General features: G+C 46.2%; 1 protein-coding gene across 1 annotated transcript in view; it reads left to right on the top strand.

The window, feature by feature from the left end:
- Positions 1 to 23,288, top strand: part of CALCR (calcitonin receptor) — a 287,061-nt gene that overhangs the window by 209,412 nt on the left and 54,361 nt on the right. Inside the window, exons 4-5 of the mRNA XM_073582041.1 lie at positions 3,274 to 3,384; positions 15,892 to 16,004. Of these exons, the coding sequence (XP_073438142.1) occupies positions 3,274 to 3,384; positions 15,892 to 16,004 (224 nt within the window). The remainder of the gene's footprint in view (positions 1 to 3,273; positions 3,385 to 15,891; positions 16,005 to 23,288) is intronic.

Genomic DNA, 23,288 nt, shown 5'->3' with positions numbered 1-23,288 from the left:
AATAGTTGATTTTTTCTGAGTCTTTGAAGTACCGTTCTGACTTGCAATAAATGAGAATCCATGTCAGCAGAATATATTAGGATATCATCTAAATAGACAACAACAAAGTGGCCAATAAGGTCCGCAAACACCACATTGATGAAATTTTGGAAGACAGCTGGTGCATTAGTGAGACCAAATGGCATCACTAAGTTTTCAAATAAACCCTCTGACGTGAGAAAAGCTGTCTTCCATTCGTCTCCTTCTCTGATTCTTATCAAGTTATAGGCCCCTCTAAGATCCAATTTGGAAAACCACTTAGCCCCAGAGAGTTGGTTACACAATATTCTGGAATCAGGGGTAAGGGGTATGTATTCCTGACGGTAATCTTGTTGAGTTCTCGAAAGTCGAGGCAGGGACGTCGGCCACCATCTTTCTTTTTAACAAAGAAAAATCCTGCTGCTACTGGGGAAACTAAAAGTCTGATGTGCCCTTTACGGAGACTTTCAGCGATGTATTCCTTCATAGCAAGACGCTCCGGGCCTGATAAATTGAACAAACGGGCTTTGGGCAATTTGGCCCCAGGAATCAGACCAATAGTGCAGTCAAATGGCCTGTGCGGGGGTAATGCCTCTGCCTCGCTTTCAGAAAACACATCCTCAAAATCCTTAAGGTACTCCGGAATACCCTCCAGACAGACAGAAGACTCAGACAGATATTGCGGGTGTCACACAAAAAACGGATTTATGGCAACAGTGAATACATTTCGAACCCCACTTGACAATTTCCCTTTTTTCCCAATCAATCACTGGGTTGTGCCGTTGAAGCCACGGCATGCCCAATACCAGCCCTGCGGGCAATTTGTCCATCACAAAACATTTAATTTCTTCTGTATGAGAAGAACCAATCTGCGGGGAAAAACTGTCAGAAACATAAAGAATCCCTGAACGGGTGAGGGTGGAAAAGTCAATGGCCATGATTTTCAGTGGGGTCTCCAGCCTGACTGTCCCTATCTTGAATTGGGAGATGATACAGGAGCTGACCAGATTGAGTGATGAACCGCAGTCCACCACTGCTGTAGAAACAAAATGATATTTGTCTACCACCAGTTCAACTTTAAGCAAGATTTTAGGGCATGAGGAAAAAAGTACCTGAAGGTCTGGGCAGCCTCCTCGATCACTACCCAGACCTAGTAGTTTCCCGTCGACTTAGAGGATGACGGACACGATGGGCAATCCCTCCTCCAATGTCCCGATTCTCCACAATAGAAACAGAGCTGCTTCTCTCGGCGGCGTTCTCTTTCTCCTTAACTGAGGTGACGCCAATTTTCATGGGCACCGGAGAGGCATCAACCTCTTTACTGCCAGAAAATAAGGAGGTTTCCGAGTGCATCACTCCTCTGGCTCTTAGCCGGCGATCCATCCGCACGGCTTGGGTCATGGCATCCTCCAGGGTATTAGGAGGTGGATGCAAGGCCAGGGCATCTTGAAGGCATTCTGACAGGCCTCTACAGAATAGTCCCCGGAGAGCTGCATCATCCCAGGAGACCTCTGCTGCCCATCGTCGGAACTCTGAGCCGAACCACTCCGCTAAGTGCCTACCCTGACGTGCATTCATCACCATATCCTCACCCATTCGAACCCTAACTAGTTCATCATAAATGCGACCCAGGGCCTCAAAAAATGCATCAACAGTCATTCGTTCCGGGGCCGTGGGAGCGAGAGAAAATGCCCAGGCTTGTGGGGAACCCCAAAGCAGAGAGATTATCATCTCCACTCTCTGGAATTCTCCCCCTGAAGAATGGGGTCTCAGGGAGAAGAACAATTTGCATCCTCCCCTGAAAGCCCTGTATTCTCTTTTGTCCCCAGAAAAAGAGTCCGGTAATTTAACAGGAGACTCAGGGGACATAAGTGACACATCCTTACTCTCAGGACCGAGAGCCCCTGCAGCGACAGCCCCTTGCACTGTGTCTACCAGATGCTGCTGGGTATGGGCCATCGTGCGCTGCTCCGCATTTAACTTCTGGAACATTTGAGTCAGGTGTTTTACCTGGTCTGACAGCATTTGCATGGGGTCCATGATACAGGTTTGTGATAACCAAACACACACACACTCTTTTTTCCCTGAGAGGAGAGGAGGGGAGAAAAAACTGTGACAGTCGTTTATAATGTCAGGGACAGAGTAACCGCCCTGCTGTCCAGGTGACAAGGACACCAATAGCAAGTATGTGGAGGCTCCTTACCCACAGCGATGAGAGGAGCACAGCGCGGGTATGTGTAACCGAGCTCCAGGATCTGCGGGGAGGGCGGAGCGATAGTGAAGCGCTCGATGCCCGCAGGACCTGCAGCCACGTGACCGCACGTCAGAGGGCTGGGCGGGGCTACAGCCGAGCTCCTGCAGCGCCGATGACGACACTGGTAAAGAAGCAGAGAAATAACAATAGTCAGGCAGGCAATAAGGTCATACACGGGGCGGGCAGCGAGGTACAGGAGGAATGCTTAGAAGGGAAGTCAGAACGTAGCCAAAGGTCATACACAGAACGGGCAGCGAGGTACAGAATCAGCAGACAAGAGACGTAAACCGTGACGGGACCGGATCAAACACCAAGCAGACAAACAACGATTGGCATGAAGCACAGACAGAACAGGGTCAGGCACACTCAGCTAAGAGTATAAACGACAGGGGACGGCTCTATCATGAGGCTATAAGAACCCTCCCTGGATGCACAGAGAGGCTTTCCATGTTAACTCTTACCACACCTACCCTGACCTCCCAGTAAACCATGACAATCTTCCTCTGATCTCTTCATCAGAACGATTCTTCACATCTTCCTCTGACCCTTTCTCTGGCTGTTTTTCATTAAGTACACTAGTCTCAGTATTCTCTCCACACCAAAAAAAAACCCCAGAGGGTTTACAGTTCTTGAAATACTCAACCCTATTATACGCGGCTCCAGCATTGATCACCACGGCTATTTGAAGTTGACCCGATTGAATTTTCAATCCTAATGTGGATTTAGGCTGATAATGACCCACTTCGTTTTATACTGCCCCCCTGGGGTCACATGTCTAATTTACATTCAGAGATTCAATTATGAAAAGGCAATTGTCTCTAATAATATGGCCACTGAGTTTATATATCCAGGAATGACTGAAAGGGGGCAAATCCACCACTTCACCAATTTTGAAGTTACTTAGGAGAATTATTTCCAACCTTCACGGGTAGTTCATGTATGAAGAAAACCAGTAAACAATCAAGGCTTATGTTAACCTGTATCCATATTTTAATCCACAGGGCAATATTGCAACCGGACCTGGGATGGATGGCTGTGCTGGGATGATACACCGGCAGGAACCAACGTCACACAGAACTGTCCCGACTATTTTCCAGACTTTGACACCACCGGTAAAAAATATTTTTCTACATCCTCAATACTCTCATCCCATGTTGGGCCTTGGAAAAAGCAATTGAAGCCTTTGGGACTTAGTTAGGGATTACCTCTAGTTAGTTTGTTATCTTTCCAAACATAGTGAGTCTAATGGTATGTTCACATGGAGTATTTTGGTTTGCTTCAAAAATGCCCTAAAACTTTCGTAAAGACACTTTCTATTCATTTCTATTGTAGAATGGCTGTACTGTTCATACTTTCAGTCTTTTCAGCTTTTTCTTTCCACTTCAGATTTTTTAACATCATCTGGTTGGAAAACAGTAAGTGCATGTCACTTGTGTGGAGCGGCTCCTGATGGAATCTGCTCCAAACTAGGTTTTGTCCAATCAGATGGCTGGAAAAAAAGAAATCATGTCAGGCACAATAAAACTCTTCCAAAACGTTTAAAAGAAAAAAACTCTTCAAAACCTCTTCAGGAATTGCAAAACCCTTCCAAAAACTCCCCTAAAGAAGGAGCATTTTCCTAAAGCTCTTCTCAGTTGAAAATTCATAGTTTTTGACTAACTCAAAAAAAAATTTGTGTGCTCATACCCATATAGTTCATATGGATAGAAGGTGTCATAATAGTTCTCCCTTCCTTATTTACTAATTTTATGAAAAACATTAGCCAAGAGGGCAAAAGAGGTGACCGTTTCCTTGATGACCTTTATATAATGAATGTCCGTCCATGCACTGCACACTCTGACGCTGTAAGGCCATGCAGGTGTTGTGACCTTTCTCGTCCATGCTCCTGCGTTGGCTGTATCTGCTGTCTGTCTCTTGTGCACTGTGGGCATTTCTGATAACAGCAAAGGCTGGGATGACTTTATCACTGGACATCAAATTCACCGTCCAGCATTCTCAGCTATTAGCTCTTCCAGATTATTTTCTCCTCCTGCTAAGCTGCTTTCCTGCTGCCACAACAAATACTAATATATTAATAAGAGGTTCTGCTGCCCAGCCAATCACTGGAAAAACTAACATACAAATGACCGCCTGGGTTTCGGCACCGAATGTAGGTGCCCCCATTTAAATCCCCTTTTATCCGCTCCTGGTATAACCTAATCGGTTTGCCCAATTATATTCTGTTACTTGTCTGATGTCATGGACTCGACACCAGCTATTTCCTAGTTATATACCATATGGAATATGATTCTGACATTACCCTAGCTTCTCTGGTTCTGATCCATCTAGCTAACACCTCTTCCTTAAACTCACTCCCTTGACCAGCAGCTACGCCATGAACACAACCGGGAGGCCTCTGCAGAAGTGGCCAGATCCCGTTACGGGAGGCCTCTGCAGAAGTGGCCAGATCCCGTTACGGGAGGCCTCTGCAGAAGTGGCCAGATCCCGTTACAGGGCTAAATGGGCCACTACCAGAGTGCCCTTGGGTCCTACATGCGCCAATTATGTCCGTGCATGCCCTTTTTTGTGTTGATGGTTGTGCAACAGTAGGGACACACTTTAATTACTAGAGTAGTGTTATGCAAATTGCCTCTTCAGTAGTGGTATCATCCGGTTGTCAATTGATTCATACTTTTCCAGGAGGAGTAACAGAGGAATTACACAATGCAGAAGTCTTAAAAATCATATGGAGATATTTTAAACAGACTGGTTAGGAGAGATGATTGTAAACTTTGAGCTTTCAATGATAAATAAAAATCAAAATCGGTGTAAAACAAGGTCAGTCTGTGATTACCACTTGTCAAATGTGTGTGTGACTGAATGCAGATCACTACCCGGGGAGGCAGGAAATGCGCAAAAAAAAAAAAAAAAAAGCAATACTTGACATTTCTGTTGTTTTCTTGACTGGCTTAGACATAATGCCGTGCGTGCTCCTGTTTGTGCTCTACCACATGCAGGCAATAACGAGAATGCAAATACAATTTATCCTAATAATGTTTTTATCCTATAAATAAAAAAGACTCATATTAAAGGAGACATGATGCCACAATACGGCAAACAGGATTTTATTCAGGTGTAGAGCCATAACTTAAAGCCCCTAGACCAGGGATATCAAACTCTACTACACAGAGCTTGTGATCTATTAAAAAAAAAAAAGTCTACAATTGAGAAAGTTTTTTTGTTATCAACTATAACAATTAACTTTTTGATCTGGAAACAAACTTAAAGGGGTTGCACATTTTAATTAATAGTTCTTAGAATAAAATATTGGAATTATATAATATTTTATGTAAGAGCAGTAAAACGTATGTGGCCCAATGGCCTAATTTAAATATGTAATAAAGGATAAAAAATCTTGAATAATACAGATAATAAAGTGCGATGCAAACAGAAGTGCCCCCCAAGCACAGATTGATACGCCCACAGTACCCTCCACACGCACGGTATGATGACCCTACTGTAACCTCCCTCACTCCCTCCGACAAAGAATGGTGACCCCATCACAGTATAATTCTCCAACTGTAATCCCCCACACAGCCCTCCATACAATATAATGGCCACAAAAAGTGCTCCATTCAACACAGTGGGGAAAAAAGTTTTTAGTCAGCCACCAATTGTGTAAGTTCTCCCACTTAAAAAAGATGAGAGAGGCCTGTAAATGACATCATAGGTAGACCACAACTATGAGAGTCAAAATGAGAAAACAAATCCAGAAAATCTCCTTGTCTGATTTGGCAAGATTTATTTTGCAAATTTTGGTGGAAAATAAGTATTTGGTCATTAACAATGGTTCATCTCAATATTTTGTTATATATCCTTTGTTTTCAATGACAGAGGTCAAACGTACTCTGTAAGTCTTCACAAGGTTGGCACACACTGTTGGTGGTATATTGGCCCATTCCTCCATGCAGGTCTCCTCTAGAGCAGTGATGTTTTGGACCTGTCGCTGGGCAACAAGAACTTTCAAATCCCTCCAAAGGTTTTCTATGGGGTTGAGATCTGGAGACTGGCTAGGCCACTCCAGGACCTTTATATGCTTCTTATGATGCCACTCCTTCATTGTCCTGGCGGTGTGCTTGGGATCATTATCACGCTGAAAGACCCATCCACGTTTCATCTTCAATACCCTTGCTGATGGAAGGAGGTTTGCACTCAAAATCTCACAATACGTGGCCCCATTCATTCTTTCATGTACACGGTCGTCCTGGTCCCTTTGCAGAGAAACAGCCCCAAAGCATGATGTTGCCACCTCCATGCTTCACAGTAGGTATGGTGATCTTTGGATGCCCACTCAGCATTCTGTCTCCTCCAAACTTGGCTAGTTTTGTTTCTACCAAACAGTTCTACTTTGGTTTCATCAGACCATATGACATTCTCCCAGTACCCTTCTGGATAATCCAGATGCTCTCTAGCAAACTTCAGACAGGCCCGGACATGTACTGACTTAACAAGCAAGCAAAGGTGTGCAACAGCATCATGTGTACTAAAAATATTGGATGCCGACAATGTTGGATAAACAAAGGATCAGTCGCTTAGAGCGCATACCATAGGGGATGTGGAAACCACAAATTACGACCGAAGATCCAATAGCAAAAACCCATATATACTTTATTAGGGAAAATACACAGAACGGGAAAATGGGGAACATATGCTTAGGAAAGCAAAGTGCTACAGTTCAAGAGGACACGCGACCTAACCCTGACCAAATCTACATATATAGATATATACATAAATAAATAAAGATAAGTCCCATCTACACTGAAGGCCTATAGCCTAAAACCCTTAGATATATAAGGAGACTAGATCCTCCTTGGGCATAGTATCCATCCCTACATCTAGCACATACTCCGCCCACCCACATAGAAGTGAACAGTGCCGGAGCGGAATTAATACCTCCAGGGAAGAAAAAGTAGATGGCCGGACGGTCAGCGCGTCACCCCGTCATGTACTGGCTTAAGCAGGCACTGGCACACGTCTGGCACTGCAGGATCTGAGTCCCTGGCAGCATAGTGTGTTGCTGATGGTAGCCTTTGTTACGGTGGTCCCAGCTCTATGCAGGTCATTCACTAGGTCCCCCCCGTGTGGTTCTGGGATTTTTGCTCACCGTTCTTGTGATCATTTTGACCCCACGGGGTGAAATCTTGCGTGGAGCCCCAGATCGAGGGAGATTATCAGTGGTCTTGTATGTCTTCCATTTTCTTATTATTGCTCCCACAGTTGATTTCATCACACCAAGCTGCTTGCCTATTGCAGATTTAGTCTTCCCAGCCTGGTGCAGGGCCACAATTTTGTTTCTGGTGTCCTTCGACAGCTCTTTGGTCTTCACCATAGTGGAGTTTGGAGTCAGACTGTTTGAGGTTGTGGACAGGTGTCTTTTATACTGATAACAAGTTCAAACAGGTGCCATTACTGCAGGTAATGAGTGGAGGACAGAGGAGCCTCTTAAAGAAGAAGTTACAGGTCTGTGAAAACCAGAAATCTTGCATGTTTTTAGGAAACCAAATACTTATTTTCCACCATAATTTGCAAAATAAATCTTGACAAATCAGACAAGGAGATTTTCTGGATTTGTTTTCTCATTTTGACTCTCATAGCTGTGGTCTACTTATGATGTCTATTACAGGCCTCTCTAAACTTTTAAGTGGGAGAACTTGCACAATTGGTGGCTTACTAAATACTTTTTTCTCCACTGTATAATGGTGCCCTCATAGTCATAAAAACAGTATAACGGGGCCCTGTGTTGCCTTCCATACAGTATTATGGCCTCACATAGTGCTCTATATAGAATAATGGGCCCTGCATAGTGCGCCATACACTATAATGGCCCTATATAGTGCTCCATACCGTATAATGGCCTCATATAGTGCTCCATATAATAGCCCTGCATACTGCTCCATAAAGCATAATGGTCCCACATAGTGCTGTGCTGTATAAAGTATAATGGCCTCACCTAGTGCTGCATACAGTTTAATGGCCCAATAAAGTGCTCCATACAGTATAGTGGCCCCACACAGTGCTCCATGTAGTATAATGAGCCCCACATAGTGCTCCATACAGTATAATGGCCCCACATAGTGCTCCAAATAATAGCCCTACCTACTTCTCCATACAGTATAATGGGCCCAGCATAGTGCTCCATACACTATAATGGGCCCCACATAGTGCTCAATGCAGTATAATGGGCCCACATAGTGCTCTATAAAGTATAATGGGCCCCACATTAAATACTTACATCTGTCTGTTCCCCTGCTTCTCTGCTCTCTGCATGGTGTCTTCAGATCTTCTGCACATCTCAGGACAGGGGGTGCGTTGTAATGACGTCATCCCTCCTCCATCATTGCTTTCAACTGTATTAGCATCTAGGATATAGGTAAAAAAATAGATCGATATCCGTCAGATGTATAATTGTGTCGGACATGTGTAGGTACGTGTGCCGACTGGGTGTGGTCCCTTTTTTGCCTCGGACAGACTGGAGACAGAAACCGATGTGCGTTCAACAGGTCCTCTTTATTGGCCATCCTCCCGACGACCACAGCAACACAGCAGCAGCACGACAGCTTCTACACACAGGCCCCGGTACCTTTCACCTTCTCTGTCCTTTACAGTGACATCCCTCGTGGCTCTTTCACTGTGGCTGCCTTAGGCCTACCACCACAGCACTTCACCTGTCCGAGTCCGTCTGTCTGGTACCCCCAGGCTTCCTCTGTCCTGCGGCTCTCCTGTCAAGGCCACCCCCCTGACTGTTTCTCCCTCCAGTCCCTCCCGGAGTTCTTCCTCTCTGTCTATTCCCTCTTCAGTCTCCTGCTCTGCTGAACTCCTCCTGGATTGTCTGGCTTCTGGAACTCTCTGCCTATGTATTCCCCTCCCTGGGAAATCCCCTCTAGAGCCCCTGTAACTCCGCCCACCATGACTATGCGGTTTCCTAGCCTTAAGCTGCTGTTAAGCCCTTTTCTCACTGCTCTCTGCCTCCATCTTGTGGCCAAACTTTAGTACTGCACCATCTCCTTTTCCTGCTGTTCTTGGTCTCCCCCTAGTGGTCAAAATCCAGTACTTTACCATCTTTCACTGTCTCTAGCTGTCTCCCCACATACATATACACCAGGTCACGTCAAGTACTTTTACGGCACATCTTGCATTCACCTTCCTGCTACACACAGGTCCATAGGTCAGTCCATTTCCCTACACATGTGTAGCTTAATGTACAGGAATTAAGTTAAAAAATAAATGAAAAAATAAACGTCGGGTCCCATCATTTTTGGTAACCAAGGTAAAGCAGACAGCTGAGAGCTAATATTATCAAGTTGGAAAGGTCCCCTCTAAAGGTCCCCCAACCTAAAATTACAAGCACACAGCTGCCCCAGAAGTGGCGCATTACATTAGATTCCTCTGTTGTAGGTGTTTCCCAAGGCTGTTGTTACCAGACATTCAAAGGGCTCACTGGGTAAGTTGGATCTTCTAAGCCCAAGGTGCCGGTTACATGGGCCATGGGAGTTGGTGCAGCAGGTTGGTGAGTGGACTGGAAAGCCAAAGGAAGCACATGGAGTGCAGGAAACTGCAGGCAGGCAGTGGATGTGAGGAAACCACAGGCAAGCATGTGAAGTGCAGGAAACTACCGGCAGGTAGAGGACATCAGGAACGCGTATGCAAGCAGACAATGTCAGGAAACAGCAGAAAAGCAGGTGGAAAGCAGGAAACCGCAGGCAGGTAGCAGATAACACTCAGGAGTAACGGGAAAGTCAGGAACCAAGGAAGCCCAGACAGCCATGAAGTCGTTCTAAAAATCTGCAGGCGGACACAGAGAAGAGGTACTGAAGACCCTGGAACCAGGGATGAGAAAACATGAGCTGTAAAGTTCGGGGTTCGTACCCGATCCTGAAGTCAGTGTTACTGTTCAGAATTTGGAAATGAAGCCGGTGGGGTCCATGTTTTATCCCCTGTTGGCTAAGTCTTATCGTTGTGGAAGCCATACTCATTTCAAGTACTAGGCAGTCCATGTAATGTATGAACAGCCTGGATCCACCAGAAGGCACACAGAGCTGGGGGTCCACACTGACCCTCTTACAACCTGACTCATCTACACATCTCATTGTAACATAAATGATCCGGATCGGTGATAACTTATTACGATTGAGATGTAACGCCGACCCTTCTACTATAACTTCAAGATCTGGTTTCCAGGTAAAACTGCTGAATTCACTCGCTCCTCCCGACTTTTATCCTATCTTCAGCAAATCTGAAGAAATATCTACAGAAGCGTTAATGTTTATCTCAGTTACCGCCACTGCGACCTATTACTCAAGCTCAACTACGTCGAAGACTTTCTTACTAATTTGATCTCCTTTTCCATTTGGAGGAGAAAACAAATGAATGCATAAACTCCGCATGATTGAGCTTCCTTAGAAGTCACGCGCAGTAAAATACCATCAGCGCGCTTTTAATATATTCCCCGCACATCGCCAGCCGGCTATGCTGTTTGTGAAGGAGCTGCAGAACCTATCAACATTTTAATTATAGCCAGGGGTGAAGGGAAATGTTATTTGTGAGGATGATCTCTATGAAAAATGAGGCCGAGAAGAAAACCTTCTCGGATATAAAACGAGACTTTCCCAGCAATAAACTTCTGAACTCTTTTACTCTTTGACGGAACCTTGTAGGTCCAAAGACGAGCGACAACGGTGACGTCACTCACGGCCATCCATTATAGGATTCTGTTATTTTGTACCGTATATCGTTGTGTATCTCATGTTATACGGAACTCTCTATGGAAATATATGGCAAAAACTATATATTTTGGGGCAACCTAGGGAACAATATTTGTCACCATCGGATGATTTTCGAACGCCATTGTAGTGCGGTTTTGTGGGAAACATATTTTTTGATGATCATCCCATCAACAATACCAATGGATAAAGGTGTTGCTCAGTCACTGAATTACGGTTTTTCATTTAGTCCCATTGCCACAGGTATATAAAATCCAGCCCCTCACCATGCTGTCTGCCTTCACCAAAATGTATTCTAAAGAACCCACTGAAATCCAGCGTGGTTCTATTGTAAAAAGTCCGCTCGTGACATTTCTTCCCTTTTAAAGGGAATCTGTCACCGGAAGTTGGCGGCCTATGTAAATGGCCTGTGTCCGGTCCGATGGGCGGTGTTTCTTCTTCTTTCTTCACCCCATCCGTGGCCCCCATCCACGATCTTTGCCGGTATTAGAGAAGTTCAACTCCATAGTTCGCGCGTGCGCAAAGCAATCTTGCTTCGCACATGCACAGTATGCTTTGCCCAACTGCGGGCAAAGCCGAAAATCATTACTGCGCATGCGCCGTTGCACTATGTCCCGGAAGTATTTTGCTGTGTTCCGGGACATAGCGGATGGGGTGGAGAAAAAAGAAGAAACACCGCCCATCGGACCGGACACAGGCCATTTACATAGGCTGCCAACTTCCGGTGACAGATTCCCCTTAAATAATCCAACATCATATGTGATTCCTTCATTCAGTAGTCTCCTCCGTCTTCCTTCCAACCAGATGTACTTTATGGCTCTGATTTATGAAAGCAATTGTGCCAGAATTCTGACCTAAATTGCTTTGAAAGGTCACAGAGAATTTTTGTGCAATGAGGAGTTGCACAACAATTTTGGAACTTTTAGCATTTTCACACCAGTTTTGGCCAGCTCTGCAAAAAATTGGCATAGCTAGGGGGCGACAAGGAAGCTGAAGTGGGCATAACACAACTTATCTAATTCATGACATGCTGTAGCATGCCATAGGCCACACATTTTACTCCAGTCCTTGACAGGAGTAAGAATTGTGACAAAGTGCAAGGAGCCTCCAGCACATCCTCTTATCAACACCAACATGCAAATCAGTGGGTGGTCTTGACGAATAGGGGTCTATGTCTTTACATACACAGATACTGGCTGGTGATTGGTTAATGCAGCTTTATGTGTACTGCACTATTTTCTATTAAAAAAATATTGCAACATCGTGCATATAACAATTAATGGATTCAACAGATGGATTAGATGACTTATTATCCAATAAAGCTATTGAACTCACACCGATCTGTAGAACAAAGGAGCCAGTGATGTCCTTCTGAGCCGACTGAACATTCAGCTCTTGTCAAAAGTCCAATATCATAGCTCAAGCCAAAGTCATAGCAAGGGTGGAAGCACAGAGATGGTTTTCCCCAGAGCCAAAGTCTTTGGGGGCGCAACTGTTACGGATCTGCAACATAGGACTAGGGTAGAATGGGGAAAACTGACCCTGCACCATGACTAGGCTGATACCCTACGATGGAGTGGGCGACCCATTCCTTATGAATACACCCACCGACGATCCTAGGTTAATCTGAAGCGAAGACCTATAGATAGGGGGAAGGGGGTCCCTGAAAGATCTAAAGACTGGGTACAAAAACGGGTGACCTCCTAATAGAAAACAAAAAGAAGGCTGCAGAATCAAAATGAAAACAGAAACTAAGACTAGCAGAACCAGAGGTCCCAGCACTGCACTAATTAAACACACAGAAGGCAAAGCAAAGCTCCAAGCCAGGACTCAAGCGGATTAACACTGTTGTCCAGCAAGGACTGGGAGGGAGGTGCAGGTTAATAAAGAGTGATACAATCACCTGACCCAAGACAAACCCAGCACCAGAGGAAAAGGACCATCAGCCAGAACACTACAAGAAAATGGCGGATAGTCACAAACTAAACAGATTCTAACAGCAACATTCTGGCTAGGGTTAAGGCTAGGGTTAGGGATAAAGATAGGGTTAGGTTAGGGATGGAGTAAGGGTTAGTGATAAATATAGGGTTAGGGATGGAGTAAGGGTTATGGATAGAGAGGGTAAAGCCCCCGTTACACATAGCGATATCGCTAGCAATATCGCTGTAACGTCACCGATTTTGTGACGTAGCAGCGATATTGCTAGCGATATCGCTGTGTGTGATACTTACCTCCGACCGGCTCCCCCGCTGCTCATCGCTGGTCGCGCGAGAACGTTCTGGACCGTTTCTCGTCGGGCGCTTCCTGCTGAGCTTCCTGTGGCGCCGACGAGCGACGCGTGGACGCGGGCGGGAGGACGTCAGGATCGCCTCGTCTGACAGGTAAGTAGCGACCCCCGACCCCAGCGATGTCGCTGGTGAGATCTGCCTGTGTGGCAGCTCACTAGCGACCACTTAGCGATGCACCAGCGATCCATATCGTTGTCGGGATCGCTGGTGCATCGCTAAGTGTAACGGTACCCTTAAGGCCCTTTTACATTTAGCGATGCACCAGCGATCCGACCAGCGATCCGACCCGGTCAGGATCGCTGGTGCATCGCTAAATGATCGCTAGTGAGCTTTCATACAGAAAGATCTCACAGCGATGCAGCAGCGACGCAGCGCACAATACTTACCTTTCACACACAGCGATCCAGACGTCCTCCCGCCCGCCTCCACGCGTCGCTCGTCGTCACAGCAGGAAGTCTCAGCAGGAAGCGCCCGACGAGAAATGGAGCCGGACATTCTCGCGCGATCAGCGATGGACAGCGGGGGAGCCGGTCGCTGGTAAGTATCAGACATAGCGATATCGCTATAACGTCACAAAACCAGAGACGTTTTAGCGATATTGCTAGCGATATCGCTTAGTGTAAAACCCCCTTTAGGGATGGAGATAAAGATAATGATAGTGATAAGTTAAGGATAGAGATAGTGAGAGATTCAATTATGAAGGAAAACTTGCGTCAGTCATCGATTTATATGTGCTTTATTCCAAATTATTTATGCATCTCCATAGTGACAGACTACAAACAAGCCCTGTGTAGTCTGATGCAGAAATCATAGCCCTTTCTGTCTGTCCCGTTTTTTTTTTTTTTTTTGTTAACACAGACGTCATAGGGGATAGAAAAAAAAATTGCAGCATGACTGGTGGATCCGGCTACAAGTGGTTGTAGTCTGTTACCGTGGTAACACATTTTAAATTTAAACTGTTTGCAAAGTTGCTTTATTTTAGAATGTTGAAGCTTTTTATGGAATGGGCTCACAAACATTGAGGAGCTTGATTACCATGTCTAAAAACAACTATCGATATATGTGTGTGTGTGATAAGTGTTGTGTCTTTTCTGAGTATGTGACAGCGCGGCGACTTTGCTTCATCTGCAGTAATAACGGCCATTCACAGCGCAATTAGTCGTGGATTGAATACAGCCCCCCGGCTATTACAACCGCATTTGTCATAAATAGGAATTTTATGACTTTTAACGAACTACACTGATTTAATGCTCTTTATTAATAATGTGACGGCAGGACTGATATTATTAGCAAAAATGTCTCTGTTAAATGGACTGTACAACATTAGCAAAACACGGCTGTCCATGGGTCGTGCCTGAAATTGCAGCTCGCTTCCATTACAGTGAATTGGGAGGAGCTGCAGTACCACATGCAACCTGTGGACAGGGGTGGCACTGTTTTTGAAAGACAGCACATTTGTGGTTTATTGCCTTTTATTTTTTTGCCGATGTAAATTTTTTTAATCCTTTCACAATCTATATTGAAAATATGAAAAAAGAAATCTTGTAATTTTCACACTGCCCACTTGGGCCTATTGTTTTAGGAAACAGCACATGTACATTAGCCACAATGGTCGGATCAAGACCCTATATTTTGTATTGAAGCATCTAATGAGCGTGTGTAAAGCTCATAGTGAAGGGAGGAGGAGCAGGATCAGCAGTGATTGTGATTGGTGATCAGCTGTGTATAGAGGTGTGTTACCTGTCACTATAATCCTGCCTCTGATGATAGTGAGCCTGCTGAAAACTCATCCTGAACAGACAAGAAGTATGAGTCTAAAAAATGCCCCAGTGGACAATGTGAAAATTGCAGGATTTTTTTTTTTTTTTTAAATAAAGATCTTAATATAAAAAAACACATTAACAATCATTTTAAAAAAAGAAACACAAAAAGGTAATGTTATGATGATTCCTTCCATTTTATTCTGTGCAATACCCTTCAATTGGAACCCATGCTGTAAATAAAAGGATGTGAACTCATTTATTTAACATAAATGCATGAACTTTGGGCTAAATATAATGTTTTGCCATTGGGTATCATTAGAAAAACAAAAACGTGCACTTTTTAGATTTTTAAAGCTGATGGTTTTTCTGCACACTCCTGGCTTCAGCATGAGTCATCATAGAATCTGTCAGTGAGTTTGTAACTCTTTTGAGTTTTAGTCGAGCTCCTATCAGCTGATCATTTATGACCACAGACCGCATCAAAGGAGAACTGAACTTTCATGTGGTCAAATATCAGCTCAGTAAGAGGCAGATAATCAGAATGAGCTCACTGATAGATTCTCAGATAACTCACTCTGCAGCTAGTGATAGATATTACAGCACAGAGTGTATAGAAACTGCAACATTTTTAATAAAACCGAATTGCAAAAAATTATTTTTAGCCCAAAATACATGCATTTAAGGGAAAATCAAGCCCACATAGTGTGAATATCCTTTAAGCGTGTTTGTTGGGGTGCTTGTGCTCCAGTTTTGTACTGGGGTCTTCACGTCATATTTCAGTCACTAACAAGTTATCTTCTCATTTACAGAAAAGGCTTCAAAATATTGTGACGAGAAGGGGAACTGGTTCCAACATCCGGAAAGTAACAGGACCTGGTCCAACTACACCATGTGCATCAGCTTCACGAAGGAGAAGCTGAAGGTAAGCAAGTGGCCGCACTGTTATTGGGGTCTCGTGGCTCTTATGGTTATGGGGGTACTGTGTGTGGTTGTTACTGATGTTGGGCTTCCTGTAGCATTTACTTATATGGAGGTTTAGTATTTGGGGGATCTGTGGCTCTTCCTGGTTATTGTGGTTCCAGGACAGGCAGTTATTGGGGTCCTGTGGCTCTTCCTGGTTATTGTGGTTCCAGGACAGGCAGTTATTGGGGTCCTGTGGCTCTCCTGGTTATTGTGGTTCCAGGACAGGCAGTTATTGGGGTCCTGTGGCTCTTCCTGGTTATTGTGGTTCCAGGACAGGCAGTTATTGGGGTCCCGTGGCTCTTCCTGGTTATTGTGGTTCCAGGACAGGCAGTTATTGGGGTCCCGTGGCTCTTCCTGGTTATTGTGGTTCCAGGACAGGCAGTTATTGGGGTCCCGTGGCTCTTCCTGGTTATTGTGGTTCCAGGACAGGCAGTTATTGGGGTCCCGTGGCTCTTCCTGGTTATTGTGGTTCCCGGACAGGCAGTTATTGGGGTCCCGTGGCTCTTCCTGGTTATTGTGGTTCCAGGACAGGCAGTTATTGGGGTCCTGTGGCTCTTCCTGGTTATTGTGGTTCCAGGACAGGCAGTTATTGGGGTCCTGTGGCTCTTCCTGGTTATTGTGATTCCAGGACAGGCAGTTATTGGGGTCCTGTGGCTCTTCCTGGTTATTGTGGTTCCAGGACAGGCAGTTATTGGGGTCCTGTGACTCTCCTAGTTATTGTGATTCCAGGACAGGCAGTTATTGGGGTCCTGTGACTCTCCTAGTTATTGTGATTCCAGGACAGGCAGTTATTGGGGTCCTGTGGCTTTTCCTGGTTATTGTGGTTCCAGGACAGGCAGTTATTGGGGTCCTGTGGCTCTCCCGGTTATTGTGGTTCCAGGACAGGCAGTTATTGGGGTCCTGTGGCTCTTCCTGGTTATTGTGGTTCCAGAACAGGCAGTTATTGGGGTCCTGTGGCTCTTCCTGGTTATTGTGGTTCCAGGACAGGAAGTTATTGGGGTCCTGTGACTCTCCTAGTTATTGTGATTCCAGGACAGGCAGTTATTGGGGTCCTGTGACTCTCCTAGTTATTGTGATTCCAGGACAGGCAGTTATTGGGGTCCTGTGGCTTTTCCTGGTTATTGTGGTTCCAGGACAGGCAGTTATTGGGGTCCTGTGGCTCTCCTGGTTATTGTGGTTCCAGGACAGGCAGTTATTGGGGTCCTGTGGCTCTTCCTGGTTATTGTGGTTCCAGGACAGGCAGTTATTGGGGTCCTGTGGCTCTTCCTGGTTATTGTGGTTCCAGGACAGGCAGTTATTGGGGTCCTGTGGCTCTTCCTGGTTATTGTGATTCCAGGACAGGCAGTTATTGGGGTCCTGTGGCTCTTCCTGGTTATTGTGATTCCAGGACAGGCAGTTATTGGGGTCCTGTGGCTCTTCCTGGTTATTGTGGTTCCAGGACAGGCAGTTATTGGGGTCCTGTGGCTCTTCCTGGTTATTGTGATTCCAGGACAGGCAGTTATTGGGGTCCTGTGGCTCTTCCTGGTTATTGTGGTTCCAGGACAGGCAGTTATTGGGGTCCTGTGGCTCTTCCTAGTTATTGTGATTCCAGGACAGGCAGTTATTGGGGTCCTGTGACTCTCCTAGTTATTGTGATTCCAGGACAGGCAGTTATTGGGGTCCTGTGGCTTTTCCTGGTTATTGTGGTTCCAGGACAGGCAGTTATTGGGGTCCTGTGGCTCTCCTGGTTATTGTGGTTCCAGGACAGGCAGTTATTGGGGTCCTGTGGCTCTTCCTGGTTATTGTGGTTCCAGAACAGGCAGTTATTGGGGTCCCGTGGCTCTTCCTGGTTATTGTGGTTCCAGGACAGGCAGTTATTGGGGTCCCGTGGCTCTTCCTGGTTATTGTGGTTCCAGGACAGGCAGTTATTGGGGTCCCGTGGCTCTTCCTGGTTATTGTGGTTCCAGGACAGGCAGTTATTGGGGTCCTGTGGCTCTTCCTGGTTATTGTGATTCCAGGACAGGCAGTTATTGGGGTCCCGTGGCTCTTCCTGGTTATTGTGATTCCAGGACAGGCAGTTATTGGGGTCCTGTGGCTCTTCCTGGTTATTGTGATACCAGGACAGGCAGTTATTGGGGTCCTGTGGCTTTTCCTGGTTATTGTGGTTCCAGGACAGGCAGTTATTGGGGTCCTGTGGCTCTTCCTGGTTATTGTGGTTCCAGGACAGGCAGTTATTGGGGTCCTGTGGCTCTTCCTGGTTATTGTGGTTCCAGGACAGGCAGTTATTGGGGTCCTGTGGCTCTTCCTGGTTATTGTGGTTCCAGAACAGGCAGTTATTGGGGTCCTGTGGCTCTTTCTGGTTATTGTGGTTCCAGAACAGGCAGTTATTGGGGTCCCGTGGCTCTTCCTGGTTATTGTGGTTCCAGGACAGGCAGTTATTGGGGTCCCGTGGCTCTTCCTGGTTATTGTGGTTCCAGGACAGGCAGTTATTGGGGTCCTGTGGCCCTTCCTGGTTATTGTGGTTCCAGGACAGGCAGCTATTGGGGTCCTATGGCTCTTCCTGGTTATTGTGGGTTCCCGGACAGGCAGTTATTGGGGTCCTATGGCTCTTCCTGGTTATTGTGGTTCCAGGACAGGCAGTTATTGGGGTCCTGTGGCTCTCCTGGTTATTGTGGTTCCAGGACAGGCAGTTATTGGGGTCCTGTGGCTCTCCTGGTTATTGTGATTCCAGGACAGGCAGTTATTGGGGTCCTGTGGCTCTTCCTGGTTATTGTGGTTCCAGGACAGGCAGTTATTGGGGTCCTATGGCTCTTCCTGGTTATTGTGGTTCCAGGACAGGCAGTTATTGGGGTGAGTCGCCCTCGCACACCCAGGGCAGCGGGGTACTCGGTACCGGGCCGGTGTCAGGCGGGCATGTGTCACAGCAGCGGCGACCCAGTCCGTGGCCCTGGGCGCCCAATATCAATGGCGGTGATGTTGTTAAAGTTTATTAGTATAGTTCTTGACTCCACCCGTGGTGTTTGGCAAGTAAGGTGTTGAGCCAACGCTGCGTGCAGATCCGCTGGGACTGATGGTGTGGTGCAGCAGAGATGGTATAGCTCCCCACAGGTGGAGCTGTAGTCCCAGGGCAGTGTAGGTGCAATGGATGAGGAGAGGCGCAGAATGGTATGAAGGCTGGTACCCAGGTGTAGTGGTGCGGGAATAACTGGAGGACACCAGAGTATGCGGTTCCAAAGCTTTACTCACTGTTTGCAGTTCACACAACTGCCTGCCTTCGTACTGTGTTCTCCAGGTCAGGGCTCCAGCCAACCTCCAGGCAGGATAGGATTCTCCCCTCCACACTCCGCCAATATGTACCTTACTGAACGACTCCTCCAATGCGCCTTTAGGTGCGAAGCACTCCAGTACTTAGTTACCCTGGAATGCCTCTCTCTAGGTGTTCCTAGTCTTTACTTGTATGACAGACAGCTGTAGCCTGCTTCGGGGACTCCTCACTGCGTCCCGGCGCTCTATTCAGTTGCTGTTGTGTCCCAAGTCTATGATGGGAGCAAGGCGTTAGCGGCTCACTACTCCTCCGGTGTCTGTTGCCGGACATAAAGATCCAATCAACCTTGGGGACCGGGCCCCGGCCTTTGCGCTCTCTGGACTGGAAGGGTTCTCTATCTTTCTTCAACCTGCTTCCCACCGTCCTTCTATTCTCCTTCGTTCAGATCTGTTCTCTCTCTCTTATGGAAGGTTAGGTTATCAATCTTATCAGTCTCTTTCTCTGGTCTTTCTCGTGCCAGCAGCCCAGATCACTGGGACCTGCTGCAGCACGTCCCTCAGACACCCCTCTTCTCTCTCTCTCTCCAACTAACCAACTCCCCTTAACTTTCACTCTTCCCACTCTTTTATATCATCTCACTCCACCCGCCTCCCAGCACATCTCGTGTTACGAAGCAGGGTTCCACGAGGGGTGCTCTGCTAACCCCCAGCCTGAAGCTGTTAGGTGGCCCCACTGAACTACCCTGTGTGTGGAATGCAGGTGTGGAGCGTGGTCAGGAGTTCCCACCCTACCTGGATGATGGGGCACTACACCTTAGAAGGTGCAGTACCTCTGTGGTGACTGAAGCCTCAGGGGCGCCACAGGGGTCCTGTGGCTCTCCTGGTTATTGTGATTCCAGGACAGGCAGTTATTGGGGTCCTGTGTCTTTTCCTGGTTATTGTGGTTCCAGGACAGGCAGTTATTGGGGTCCTGTGGCTCTTCCTGGTTATTGTGATTCCAGGACAGGCAGTTATTTGGGTCCTGTGGCTCTTCCTGGTTATTGTGATTCCAGGACAGGCAGTTATTGGGGTCCTATGGCTCTTCCTGGTTATTGTGATTCCAGGACAGGCAGTTATTGGGGTCCTGTGTCTTTTCCTGGTTATTGTGGTTCCAGGACAGGCAGTTATTGGGGTCCTGTGGCTCTTCCTGGTTATTGTGATTCCAGGACAGGCAGTTATTGGGGTCCTGTGGCTCTTCCTGGTTATTGTGGTTCCAGGACAGGCAGTTATTGGGGTCCTGTGTCTTTTCCTTATCGCCTGTGACTTTCAAAGTTTTTGAGGCATCTGGGCAGTCATTAATATGGGAGCTTGTGACAATCCTTAAAGGGGTTGTCCGGTCCAAACCGCCAAGTCTGCAGTCCCTCTGTGTGACTGCACACTCATGAATCCCCCCAGCTCACGCAGTGTGCCATGCAGGGATTTGCCAGTTTTTGAGCTGGATCCAGAAGATACGTATACTTTATACATACTCCCGGCCGGTTCCCGTCCAGTATGTGTGGCCTCGTTCTATACACTTGTGTTGAGGGAGGTTGCACCCCGTCCTGTGATGTGACCCTCCAGTGTATGGAGAGTGACGCTGGGGATATGTATAACTCATACATACCCTCCGGTCTCAGGACAGAACGCAGCGAATCCCCGCAGCACATAGTACGTGCACTGGGGGGAGTAATAAGTCTGCACAGGGTGACTGCAGACTTATCCATTTGGACCAGACAACCCCTTTAAAGAGCCAAAAAGTGCATCACAGATTGTGGTTTAATCTGCTCCAAACTAAACACTGTCAAGTCGAAAGGCTGCAAAAAAAACTGCTACAGGGATAAAACACTTCTGGAACGCTTCAAAACAACTTCAGGAAAAGAAAAACTTTTCCAAAAACTTCACAAAAAATGAGTATTTCCTGTAGCCGTTTCTGCTTGAAAAAGGCATAAAAAAAACTTTTTAAACTCTTAAAGAAGTAAAAAAAAATAGTAGTGCGCTTGTGAATTTTTTATTCTGTGCAGTAGTTTTTGAGGAGGGTCACGTTATTATACCAATGATGTAAATCCTCTGTATTTTAGCCCCTTTATTTCCACTATTTGCCAGTGCTCGTACCCACTAAGCACAATCTGCAGACCCTGCAGCATCTCGTGTGTGGTCTTCTGATATCCCGCCACGCTGCTCAGTGTTATTATTTCTCCAGCCCCATCGTTGAGAACTGTAAACAGTCTCCGAGCCAAGTACAATCCTGCAAAATGCTGGGGCTCCGCATGGTAATGACAAGGAGATTGTCTTGTACTCGGAGTCAATCCTCTGTGGCTTTTGTTTTCCTCCGGTAACACTTGGTGTCAGCAATTACGTCGCTTCCCTTTAAGATTTGTGACATCTAATTGTACTCAGATTGTGGCGGAGTCTTAGTTAATCCTGTATCGGGAAGTTTTATGCACAGATTTGCATCTTCTTCCTGCATTCTGAAGACGTAACAGCACCAGATGTTCTTTCTTATTGACTCAGACTGTTCAAATATCGGATTTTATGCATATTATTTGCTTTGGAACAAGTTCTTACTCGCACATTTGGGATGTTGTTTGCTTTCATAAATCTGGAAAAAAATAAAATGTCTGTGCAGCCGCCATTACGGCTCCCTCACCCATCTTTCCCAGTCTCCTGAATAGCATATCTATCTAGTTATTCAGTGTCTGCTCTCTTGACGGGTCTTTTTAAGTAAATACACTTATATTCCAGAACATACACTACTGTTCAAAAGTTTAGGGTCACTTAGAAATTTCCTTATTTTTGAAAGAAAAGCACAGTTTTTTCCAATGAAGCTAACATTAAATGATTCAGAAATACACTCTATTGTCACGTGGACCCGTCCTGTGTGGCGCGACCAGCAGGCCGGTAACAAGACGTGGCACGTGATACTGTCCTGTGTGACACGGCTCGCAGGCCGGTAACTAAAACAACAAGACAAGGGGTAGGGAAACAGTTACAATGGTGGGCCCTGCGATAGGGAAAGGGGGCGTGGAGACCTCCTGCACTCCCCTGAGTCAGTGTCCCTAACGCTCCTAGCGTTCCCTATGCCGGTTCCGCAGCGGGCGCCGATCACGAACCTGTCGCCCTAGCACACCCTACACCTATCCCTTGCTAGGGAGCTGGGTGGCGCAGGCACTGGCCCCACCGCTGTACTAATACACGCTAAGGAAAAACACAAACAGGGAAACACAACTTAGCTTTACTCTGTTGCACTTGCTCCTGGCAACAGAGTCCACCACCAGAATGCAGCTCTCCTCCTGATTCGCTGCCACCAAGCTCTGTCAGAGCAACAAGGAAATCCCCTATGACTCCTTTCACACCAGGGCTCTGACTGAGCTGCCAGAACTTCTCTCTAGCTCCTTCCTCCACCAAGGATGGTTGAAATGAACACTCTCACCAACACTGATTGCAACACCTGTGACTCTTTTATAGCAGAGCCAGCAATCACACCTGCATTAAATCACGTGCACTTAACTAAAGAAACTAGAGTGCAATGACGCTCACCACCACCGGGGGCAAACTTAGAACAAACGACACCACAGTGCAATAATCTTAATAGCCACCGGGGCAAAAACCAACCTTAAGCACAGATTAGGAAAATAAAAAGGTTACCTGTGCTTTTTATCAGTCCTGATCCAGCATGGATCATGACATCTATACATTGTTAATGTAGTAAATGACTATTCTAGCTGCAAAAGTCTGGTTTGTAATGCAATATCTTCATAGGTGTATAGAGGCCCATTTCCAACAACCATCACTCCAGTGTTCTTATGATACTTTGTGTTTGCTAACTGTAAGAAGGCTAATGGATGGTTAGAATACCCTTGAAAACCCTTATGCAAGTATGTTAGCACAGCTGAAAACAGTTTGGCTGATTAGAGAAGCTATAAACCTGACCTTCCTTTGAGCTAGTTGAGAATCTGGAGCATTACATTTGTTGGTTCCATTA

The sequence above is a fragment of the Dendrobates tinctorius genome, unplaced genomic scaffold, assembly GCF_039654945.1.
Source record: "Dendrobates tinctorius isolate UK_male_01 unplaced genomic scaffold, ASM3965494v1 ptg000070l, whole genome shotgun sequence".
NCBI classification, from domain to species: domain Eukaryota; kingdom Metazoa; phylum Chordata; class Amphibia; order Anura; family Dendrobatidae; genus Dendrobates; species Dendrobates tinctorius.
This window is presented reverse-complemented; position numbering and strand designations above follow the sequence as displayed.